This window comes from Canis lupus, chromosome 16, assembly GCF_048164855.1.
Source record: "Canis lupus baileyi chromosome 16, mCanLup2.hap1, whole genome shotgun sequence".
NCBI lineage: Eukaryota > Metazoa > Chordata > Mammalia > Carnivora > Canidae > Canis > Canis lupus.
In genome coordinates, this window is record NC_132853.1 from 22,454,473 (window position 1) to 22,465,741 (window position 11,269).

At 58.1% G+C, this 11,269-nt stretch overlaps 1 protein-coding gene across 1 annotated transcript in view; it reads left to right on the plus strand.

The window, feature by feature from the left end:
* TMEM132E (transmembrane protein 132E) overlaps positions 1–7,845 on the plus strand; it is a 55,374-nt gene extending 47,529 nt beyond the window's left edge. Inside the window, exons 6-9 of the mRNA XM_072779489.1 lie at positions 1,423–1,628; positions 3,327–3,615; positions 4,548–4,739; positions 5,698–7,845. Coding sequence (XP_072635590.1) covers positions 1,423–1,628; positions 3,327–3,615; positions 4,548–4,739; positions 5,698–6,753 — 1,743 coding nt within the window. The 3' untranslated portion in view covers positions 6,754–7,845. The remainder of the gene's footprint in view (positions 1–1,422; positions 1,629–3,326; positions 3,616–4,547; positions 4,740–5,697) is intronic.
* Positions 7,846–11,269: the final 3,424 nt, after the last annotated feature.

Genomic DNA, 11,269 nt, shown 5'->3' on the forward strand with positions numbered 1-11,269 from the left:
AGGAGGAATGGGCCGTGGGTGTCCTTCTCCCTCTAGCTGGGGCTAGCCTGGAGTGTGCACGCTCTCTCTCTCTCCACACTCTGCCCCAGATCCCTCCAGGTCCTGGGAGCTGGAGCCTCGCCTCATCCACCCCCCACCCAGGAAGAATGCCCCCCACGTGAGCCAGAGCAGATGGCTTGGTACCACACCCCCATCGGCCCCTGGGGCTTTCCAGGGCTGGCAGGCTGGGACAGGAAAAAAAATGGACCTGCTCTCAAACACCCTCATCCAGCACCGGCCTCTGCCCCCCAGGCTCCCCCCATCCCGGCCACAGAGTGGACCAGAACAAAGTCTCGACTGCTTAGATACCAAAGGGAATTTGCAAAGATCCTAACTAGAATTTGTTTCCATTCTCAATGAAATGCACTCAGGTTCTTTATGGAGTTTGCCAACACTCTGAATGGAATTTGCCAGCCTTCAGATAGAATTCTCTGCCTTCTGAAGTGGGAAATGAGCATTTCTGGCAGGGCTGCTGCCCCACGTCCTACCATCCCCATCTGAGAAGATTAAGGGGACTAGCAGGAGTTTGGGAACAGCTAGGGGATCAACAGAGATGAGCCACAGCCCGGGCACCCTCCCTGCTCCCTACCAGAGCCTGCAGAATGTCAGAAGCCCGCCAGCTGCGTGATTAGACCCTCCCAATGCGAGGGTGTGCACCCATGGGCATGTACCAACAGGAACACCTAAATGCACTGCACACGAGATTCAGTCCTGAGTGTGCCAGGTCCATACTGGACATACTTGACGGATACACCCACTTACATCTGTCCTGAGTACTGGCCCAGGTATCCACCAAGATGTGTTCAGCAAGCACGTGCCCATCCCAGGAAACTTTAGGAACATAAGTTGGTGTCTCAGTGGGCATTTATAAAAGCTGCACCCACTGGTGGCCACCATCCACCAGTCTGTCCTGGTTTTTCCTCTCCCCATCCCCCACCTCCACCCCCTGGCCAGAAGGGTCCCCTCACCTGAAATGAAGCAGCTGCTTATTTTCCTGGGGCCACAGGGCCAGATGGGCCACGGAAGAGTCATGGGTTCAGGACGTGCCCCTCTGTACTACAGAGGACCCTACCGAAAGACACCTATGCCAGAGCACAGGCAGTCACGCTGGGAAGGGGAGCCAGCCTGGGGGATGTGGTCTGGCACACCAGAAGCAGCCTCGGGTAAGAGCAGGTGCATGCTGGCTCCCTGCCAGGGAGCAAAACGTCCCCTCATAGCCACTGGGAGATGATCTGTGAAGAAATAATGGGAACAGAGACACCCGAAGTGGACACCTCCCAGAGGAAGTAAATTTGGTGCCTTCCCCCACCTTGTTCCTCCTTGTCAGCCCACAGGATGCCCTGTAGGCAAGACATGCCAACCAACCTCCCTTCCCATCCCCAGGTATCCAGCAGCTGCGACTACGTGTTTGTGAGTGGAAAGGAGTCTCGTGGGTCCATGAACGCCAGGGTCACCTTCCGCTATGACATCCTCAATGCCCCTCTGGAAATGACAGTCTGGGTCCCCAAGCTGCCCCTGCACATCGAACTCTCGGATGCACGCCTCAGCCAAGTGAAGGGCTGGAGGGTACCTATCCTGCCCGACCGGAGGTACAGCCCTTCCTCAGGATACTCACAGGTGGACACAGCCCTGGCACATAGTCTGGTCCACGTATGTGTGTAAGGCCCTAGGTATACACCTGCAGGTCGGTTATGCAGTCAGCACACTTTTATTGAGCAACTACTGTGTGCCAGACACTGATGGGTGCTTGAGACATGGGGTGGGTGTGGTGGCTGGTGCCCGACCCAGCCAAGCTCTGGATCCAGCAGAAACTGTCCTGTACATGCCACAGGACATGGTGGACACGTGTGTGCAGGAGATCAAGTGGCACATAGGAGAGAACTACCTCCCCTCCAAGACAAGCCAAGACAGGCTTCCTGGAAGAGGTGACTCCTGACCAAGTCTTCAAGAATGGGTGAAAGGAATTGGCTGGGGAGACAGAGTGAGAGAGTAGCCAGGCCACAGACAAGATGGAGCAGACACAGCAGTGCAGGAGCACACACACCCAGACACATGTACTCGGCCTGTGCATAGCAGGGGTACACTCGTGAGCCCATCAGCCCAGGCGTACAGCGACTCACACAAGCCTCCCTGGCTGGGGGGCACCTCACACACCTGACTGTGCATCTCTGGGGCATGTACTTCACACACCCCTCATTGCTGCTGGAGAGAAAAGCCAGAGAGAGGAAGAGAGGTGGGCAACTAAGAGAGGAGGGGCTGGGCCGGAGGAGAAGCAGGCGGCCAAGGGAGAGCTGGGCGCAGTCCATTCTATAGAGTTTAGGAACAGCCAGGCCATGTAGATCAGAGCCTCTCAGACTTGAAAGTGCATAAGAATCATCTGAGGAGCCTGTTAAAGTGCAGATTCTGATCCAGTGGGTCTGGGAGGGGGCCTGTGATTCTGCACTGGGACTAGCTCGGGGAGGACCAGCTTTGAGTAACAAGGGCGCAGTGACCTCTGAAGCCAGACATCCTGGGTTTCAATCTTGACTGCTGTTTACTAGCTGGGCAACCTTAGACGACCTACACAGCCTCTCTGTGCCCCTGTTCCTTCAACTGCAAAGTGGGCACGTTAATACTTACCTCAGCGTGGTTGTGAGGATGCGGTAACACATCACCTGCGAGCCCTCTGTGAAGGGATGTTCTGGGTGCTCCATCCTTCTACAAGCAGGAGCAAAGCACTAGCCACGTCCTTGACACACTCTCTCTCTAGAGCATGCTTTCCTGACTGTGGATCTCCTAGTTTTAGCATCTTTGGCAGTCTGGATAGGCCAAATTTCCCAAGTCATCAAGTCCTGGCTCCCCTGCGCTTACCAGTGCTTGCCTCAGTTTACCTCTCTCCACTGAGGTTTTGCGATAAGCAGGAGGAACCCAGGCCACCAAGCGTTCTGGCCCTCCGTAACAGGGAGCGCCTTTGCTCCAGTTTAGAGCCCAAAACAAGGCCGCGCGCAGGCTTAGCGCTGAAAAAGAGCCCCTGCCAGCCTTCAGCACCACCTATTCCCAGGCCTGGGTGGAGTCCCGCAGAGGCCGAGAAGGAGGGTCCAGAAAATACCTTCCTAGGAAAGTGAGGACTGGGGCCTCCTGGCTCCAAGCTTGGCAGAGACAGAAGGAGTGGGGCAGGGGGGAGGCTCTCGGGGAGCAGGGAAGGAGCCAGCGGGGCACGGGGCAGACAGTGACTTGTGCAGTTCAGAGGCAGGTGAGGAGTCCTGACCACCCCCGCCTCCCCCACTCCACTCCACCTCCCACCCCAGGTCGGCCCGGGAGAGCGAGGATGAGGATGAGGAGGAAGAGGAGCGACGCCAGAGCATGAGCCGTGGCTGCACCCTGCAGTACCAGCATGCCACCCTACAGGTCTTCACCCAGTTCCACACGACATCGTCCGAGGGCACCGACCAGGTGGTCACCATGCTGGGCCCGGACTGGCTGGTGGAGGTCACCGACCTGGTCAGCGACTTTATGCGGGTGGGTGACCCCCGAGTGGCACGCATGGTGGACAGCAGCACGCTGGCGGGCCTGGAGCCCGGCACCACCCCCTTCAAGGTAGGCACGGGACCCTGCCAGTAGCCTTGGTTACCTGTGGGCAGAGAACAGGAACGTTCCTGGGACAGGATTCCTAGGGCCTCAGCCTCCTGGGTCAACCCCAGCAGGCCCCCAAAACAACACACTCTTCCTCCTCCCCCACCCTCCCCCTTCCTGAAATCCCGACATCAGAGGTGATCACCTTCCACTTCCCCTTGGTGAACAGGCAAACCCTGTCAACCTTTACCACCTCTGTATGGCTCAGGGCGCGTCCCTGAGAGCACGCGTGGGTGAGGAGAGGGGGCAGGAGAGGGAATCCGGGCACCTAGGAACTCAACTCTGACCCTCCTTCTCTACAACTGGGTTGAAATCATCCCCTAAGAGATTGTCAATTGTGTGACGGTTGGCTAGGATCTACCTGCAGATGTGTTTATCTGTAAAGCAACTGATCCGACATTGAAACATGGGGAGCTGTCTCAGTTTTAAAAAAAAATCTAGATTTCTCGTTTTGCAAAACATGCATCTGGCAACACTGGGCCCACAGTCCCACGCGGCAATCATTGGCTGGAGTCAATACTGGTGCCCTCCCTGCATGAGGACGAGTTCTCCTCTGCCACGACCCCACCACTCCCTTTTGTGTCTCTGACGTTGAGGCCAAACATCCGTTGCTATTTATCACTATGTGGGGCTACTGTGTACCTTAAAATCTGCCCACCTCTCTCATCCGTGCTCCTGCCTGGCTCTCGTGAGCCCCTGAAACTCACCTGGCCTCTGGATCCTGGTTTCCAGGTACAGCCCTAAGGCAGAGCCCGAGAGTCCTGCCTCCCAGCCTGCCCCCACTTCCCCCCGGTTCCAGGTGTCTTTTCCAGCAGCACTCGGACTCCTCCTTGGCTGGGAATCCTGGCAGTGCTGCCCTCTTGGCCTTTGCCCACCTCTGTCCCACTCTGCCTCAGGTGGTGTCTCCACTGACGGAGTCTGTGCTCGGGGAAACGCTGCTAACGGTGACGGAGGAGAAAGTCAGCATCACACAGCTGCAGGCCCAGGTGGTAGCCAGCCTGGCCCTCTCCCTGCGGCCCAGCCCAGGGAGCAGCCACACCATCCTGGCCACCACAGCTGCCCAACAGACCCTCAGCTTCCTCAAGCAGGTAACCAGATGCCCAGCTTGCCAACCTGGGGGCTTGGGGTGTGGAAGGAAGAAGGGGACTCGAGCTTGTCCCTCTGCCATGAGGCCCCTAGATTAGGGCTTTAATGGGAGATCCATCTACCGTGGTGCCCTTCACACCTGGCCCACCCCATTCCCCTGCCATCTGCACAGGGAGGCTGGCCAAGGTCTCGCTCCTTGCATCTGCCACCCCGAGATGTTCCTGCTGAGGGTTCCCCCTTCTGGATTCTCAGAAAGCCCATCACCATCTCTGCCCACCCCCCCGCCCAGGAATTACCCTCACCCATCTCTGGAGCCCCAACTACAGCCTTCCCCCCACCCCCGACACAACGGGACACAGGCTACAGGACAGCGGTGGAGAGGTGACGGGCAGGAGCACAGGGAGCAAGAAGGCAGGTGTCGAGCACTGACCCAAGAATCCCCTGCCCCTAACTTGCTCCATGATCCCAGGCCAGTCCCTCCTCTCGGGGCCCTGCTTCCTCATCTGCAGGGAGGGCAATTCTCAGAATGTTTTAACGGAGGAGAAGGCTTGGATGGGGTATGTGTTCTCCTCAACCTCCACATGTTTAATGAGGATGATCCCCAGGTCAGGCATGGAGATAATGGGGTTACTCCTGCAGCAAAACGGACTCGAGGTAGGCCGTAAGGCAGGATATACGTTTCAGCTCATCAAGGGGAGACAGGGACCTGCAAGGTGCAGTATGAGGCCATAATGTGCCCCTTACCCTGCCCCAGCCTCCAGAGGAGGACTTCCTGCTCCCACAGCTGTCTCTAAGCACCTGCCACCTGCTGGGCAAGGTTCCAGTGCTGGGAATTCAGCAGGGGGCCAGATTATCGCAGCGTCTGTCCTCACAGAGCTTGGCATCTGCGCAGCATGTAGCAGTGAAGCCAGCCAGGAGTAGCTCTCTAACCCCTGTCCCCTTCTCCTCCTCCTCCTCCAGGAAGCCCTCCTGAGCCTCTGGCTCTCCTACAGCGATGGCACCACAGCCCCACTCTCCCTCTACAGCCCCCGGGACTACGGGCTGCTGGTGAGCAGCCTGGACGAGCGGGTGGCCACGGTGACCCAGGACCGGGCCTTTCCGCTGGTGGTGGCGGAGGCCGAGGGGGCCGGGGAACTGCTTCGCGCAGAGCTCACCATCGCCGAGACCTGCCAGAAAACCAAGCGCAAGAGCGTGCTGGCCACGACGCCCGTGGGCCTGCGGGTGCACTTTGGGCGGGATGAGGAGGACCCCACTTATGACTACCCGGGGCCCAGCCAGCCGGGCCCCGGCGGGGGCGAGGACGAGGCCCGGGGCGCCGGCCCACCCGGCACTGGGGTGCCTGCAGCCGAGGCCCCAGGCCCGGGCACCGCCAGCCCCGCGGTGCCGCCCACGGAAGACTTCCTGCCGCTGCCCACCGGCTTCCTGCAGATGCCCCGCGGGCTGACGGACCTGGAGATCGGCATGTACGCGCTGCTGGGCGTCTTCTGCCTCGCTATCCTCGTCTTCCTCATCAACTGCATCGTCTTCGTGCTGCGCTACCGGCACAAGCGCATCCCGCCCGAGGGCCAGACCAGCATGGACCACTCTCACCACTGGGTGTTCCTGGGCAACGGGCAGCCGCTGCGGGTGCAGGGGGAGCTGTCGCCGCCCGCTGGCAACCCGCTGGAGACGGTGCCCGCCTGCTGCCACGGCGACCACCACAGCAGCGGCAGCTCACAGACCAGCGTGCAGAGCCAGGTGCACGGGCGGGGCGACGGCTCCTCGGGCGGCTCGGCCCGGGACCAGGCCGAGGACCCTGCCAGCTCACCCACCTCCAAGCGCAAGCGGGTCAAGTTTACCACCTTCACCACGCTGCCCACGGAGGAGCTGGCCTATGACTCGGTGCCTGCCGGGGAAGACGATGAGGAGGACGAAGAGGACCTGGGTTGGGGCTGCCCAGATGTGGCAGGCAGCACGCGGCCCACTGCGCCCCCGGACCTGCACAATTATATGCGCAGAATCAAAGAGATGGCATAGAGGCGCCGTCCCCCCGGGGGGTGGGCTGTGTGTGGGACACAGCTGGGACCCCCGCTCACACTGATGCAGGCCGGCTGAAGTGGATTTTGTACTCCCTGCCCCTGCAGCTTCGCTCTGTGCTGGGTGGCCGTGGCCGCCTACCCCACGCGGTCCTTCCTGCCACCTCACCCCGTACCCGATGCTGCCCCCGAAGGCGGACGGCTCCTTCCTCAGGAGCTTGCTAGGACGAAAGCGATCCCAGGCCTTGTTCTACCCTTTCTGAACCTCCTCCAATCTTAGATGACCCCCGGCCCCAAAAGTGAGGCGTGGAGGCCAAGCTTGGGGTGAGGGGGGCCCACACTGTGCCCCTGCCCCCCATGTCCCCTGTCTTCCCCCTGTGTGGGGGAGCTTCTGGGGGGGTCTTGTGTCACAAGCTGCACAAAGACTTTTCTCAAACCACTATTCAGGGATTTCTGTCCTTCAGGGTGGGGAGGCGGCGGCTGCCTACCCTGCTGAGGATCTTGCTGTGGACAAAATATTGGGGGATGAGGAGACATTTGTAGCATCTGCTGGCTTCCAGGTGCCCCCCAGTCCCGTCCCAGGACCTGGGAGCTGGCCCTACAGAGAGGTCTTGTTTGGGCCTAGGCAGGCACCTTCCTGAGATCTCAGGACTCCCTCCTCTGTCCCCATGGGCTGTGGGCAAGGGCCTAAATGGGGAGGAGCCCTGGGCTGGCCCCTAGCAAGCCAAGCCCCAACACTGTGGTCTGGGCGGCCCAGGGAGACCCCATCCCCCTGCTGAGCCCACAGTGAGGACAACACTACGCGCCTTAGAGGCCCCTCCTGCTCTGCTGACCACTCCTTCCTCTCTGCAGGGGCAGCCACCCATCCCCCCCAGGGAGCAGAATCTGGTGGGAGGGGGGAGAGGGCACCAGGGGATGCTGTGGAGGACCTGGGGATGGGCAAAGACAGCAGGGAGCCGGGCATCTCCCCTACCGCTCCCAGCCCACAGCCCACTTCTCTCTTGGGTTCTACCCACCACTGTGTCAGATTTTCTTAAATAAATGGGGGTGACCAGATGGGGCCGGAGCAGCCGCCCCCAGAGAACAGAAAGTACATGGTGCCTGGCTCTGTGTCTCGTCCTTGTGCGTGCACGCGCACGCTCATGCACACTGTGGGCACACTAAATGACATGAGATCACAACACGGCTGAACCAGGCTGCAGGCCTGCTGCTCCTCTAACATCCACATCCCTTTGGACCCTCTGGTGCTGAGGGGCCACCCGCATCAGGAGAGGACGGATTCGCTGACCCGGAAATGTGACCTCACAAAGATCTACCTCTTCTAGGAGTTGCCATGATTGGCTCAGGAGGGTGGGCCAAGCCTCAGGGCCTCCAGAGAAAAGGCTTGCAGGGGGTGAGAGGGCACCGAAGGATAAAGAAAGGGGTGAAAAAGCGTTGCTGTGCATACCTGAGCTCACCCTGGATTCCTTCTCCACCTTCACTCCACCTCCCAGAGCAGGTTACTCCCCGTCACTGTCACTGTCACCAGGTCTCAAGGAGGCCTCCCTTCTCCATGGAGGAAAGCCTGGGGGTCTCTCTGTCCGAGAGCCAGGCAGGAGAGAGCAAAGGCCATTGAGTGGGCCTCTCTCTCTCTCAACAGGCCAAGGGCTCACCCATAGGCTGTGAGGGCACATCTGACCTGTGTGTATGCCCATGGCTTCCCATGGCCCTGGGTCACCACTCCCCAGGATGGGCAACAGCCCTGGTGGGGGTAGGAGTGGGGGTAGCAGAGACAGGAGGCCTGGCCAGAGCAAGAGCCCAGCCAAGGCTGCCTCCTCCAGTGCCCCAGACAGGTGACTACAGCCCCCAGCATCTGTCCCACAAGGAACCAAGGACAGGACTAGGGCTGCAGTGGCGCCCACCTCAACATGCTGTCACCCACCACGGAAGGAAGCCAGCCTCCGTAATCATCTGCTTAATGGATTGTGGTAGCCATAGGGTGGTCATGAGGACCAAAGCTCCTAGCACAGACCCCGCTCGTGGAGGTTCTCAGAAAATGAAGTATCTCAGGCCTTAATGTTCAGGATCCATTTGTTTATTTAACACATTAAGCTCCTACTGGGCACTGGGACCTCCTGGGCAGCATGGAGGCAAAACCAGGGACCTGTCCTCTAGGAGCCCCAGCCCTGCTGGGAAGATGGACATGCCAGCTGTCCATGGTTGTCTATAATGATTGATGGCATATATGATAGCTTTACCATGGGTTGGTGGAACACAGAGGAGGAGGGAGGAGACATTCTCAAACTGTGTGTGCTGAGGACAGGGCCTAGAGTTATTCAAAGAAGGGAAGCCAGTGCATGTAAAGGCCTAGAGGCTGCATACTGCATACCCCATGGAAAGAAACCCCAGTTTCTTTTGCTGACATGTCTCTGCACATGTTCTTTCTGTTTCTCTATGCACATATTTCTGGAATATGAGTTCCCAGTGGTAAGGGAGACCCAAAACACACATGCAAAGTTGCAAAGGTCAGAGGCAGTGTAGTGGGCTCAGCATGGACTGGGGGATCAGGCTCAGACTTGAGGTTCAGATTGTTTCCCTCTGACCAGGTGATGAAAGGAAGATTTGGGGAGGCCAGGGACCCAGTTAGGAGGATGCTGCAGCAGGGGGACCAGGGCCAAGGGGAACAGAGCTGAGTGGACACAGTGGCATTCAGGTGTGGAATTGCCAATGACCTTGTCCCGCATGGGGATGGAGGGCGGGGAGAGGACACCAGCCACTGCTCGACACCGAGACCTCCTTCCCAAATGAACCTCAGAGACCAGGCCATTCCAGGAAACAAAGTGGAAGCTATCAACATGGTGTCTGTCAGCATCCATGCTTTCACACACAGGGAAACGAGGACCGGGAGAAGGGGACAGTTGGCCCAAAGTTACATGGCAAACTCTGCTGTGCCTGCCACCCTGTCCTGTAACAGTGCCCCTTTCTCTTCATTCCTCACCCCCTGTCTAAATGCGAGAACTCAGAAGCAATTGCTAGAAATGGCAAGTCCTGACCCTTGTGCAGTTCAAGAGGGAGCAGGCTTGGAGGGAACGAGGCAGGACATTAAGTTAACAGCCCCTCTGGAATGGCCCTGGCACTGAACTTCTCTTTAAAAATTTGTCTTCAACCCCGAAAATGAATCGAGGGACCTTGTAAAGAATAGTTATTGACATAGAGCTGCTCAGGGAGCAGCGGGACACCAGGCCCATGAATCAGCTTGCTAGCAAAATGAGATTTCTTAGACAGCCAGGCCTGGCAAAGGCAGAGCTGGAGGGACAGGGAAACCACGTCGAACCTGTCCCAGCCCTGGTGCTCAGCTCCCTGCCCACCCCCTGCTCCACCCACACCAGCCCTGCCTGCGCCTCCTTGCCTGTCTTCAACAATCTTGACAGGTGCCTACTAAGTGCCAGACACGATGCTCCCTTTAAGGAAAGGCTTTGGGAGAAGGAGAGGTCTTGGAGCCAAACTGAGAATCCTGAAAATACAACAAATGGGCCAGAGGAAAGAAATTCTCACTTGAAGCGATGATACTTCCTAAGACGGGTTGGTAAGGACTCCTGGAGTCCGACAGTACATTTGCTGTGTGTGATCTTCGGCTGATATATCACCAGCTCTGGGTCCTCACTTCCTCATTTCTATGAACATGGAAATCACCACCACCAGGCAGTGTCCACTGGCCTCTCTCACGAGGCCGCAGTGTCTCAACACCAATATTGCTGAGAAGAGTCTAGAGAGATAGGAATTATTAATGCCATGTTAAAGAGACAGGAACACAGAGAGGGCAAGCAGCTGGCTGATGGCCTCCAGCTCAGAACTGACCTGGCAAGTAGCTGTCCTCAAAGCTTTGCCGGCTCTGCCATCCTCTACCTGATGCCACCATGGGTTTGGATTTGCCGTATTGGGGTGAGAAGAGCATAATGGAGGAGCAAAGGGTGGGTAGGAATGATAACTATCCATGTGTGTGCCAGAGAGGCAGTGAGTCTCTGGGCTAAGACAGAGCTTGCAAGGTCCCCTGCTCACAGGGAGCTCCCAGTCTTATGAGAGAGACCCGGTGCTGTCCCAGGGGAGCTCCCAGTCTTAGAGAAGAGGAACGGGCCCTCTCCTACAGCAGCTCCCAGCCTGAGGGGGGAAACAAGCCACCTGCCCTTGACAAACACCTAATCTGATAAGCCTGGTCACACCCTGAAGAAAGTACATGGTGTATACAAACAGGTGCAAGTAAGCACACAGTACTTGCTGCATGCACTTAGCCCACAGCACAGAGGGGTGAAGTAAATGTGGAAGGCAGACGGCTAACCCAGAAAGACAGCCTGGAGCAGGGCTGCTGGTGGCACTGAGGGGAGTCATGAGAGGGGTCTACCAGATGGCTGGGAAGTCAGGCATCAGCACTCAGAGGTTTAGGAGGTGAGATGGATTTTGTTGTTGTTGTTGTTGTTGTTGTTGTTTTCTTTTTTTCTCCCTGGCAGAAGGGAGGGAGCCCTAAGGGAACCTGACCAAGA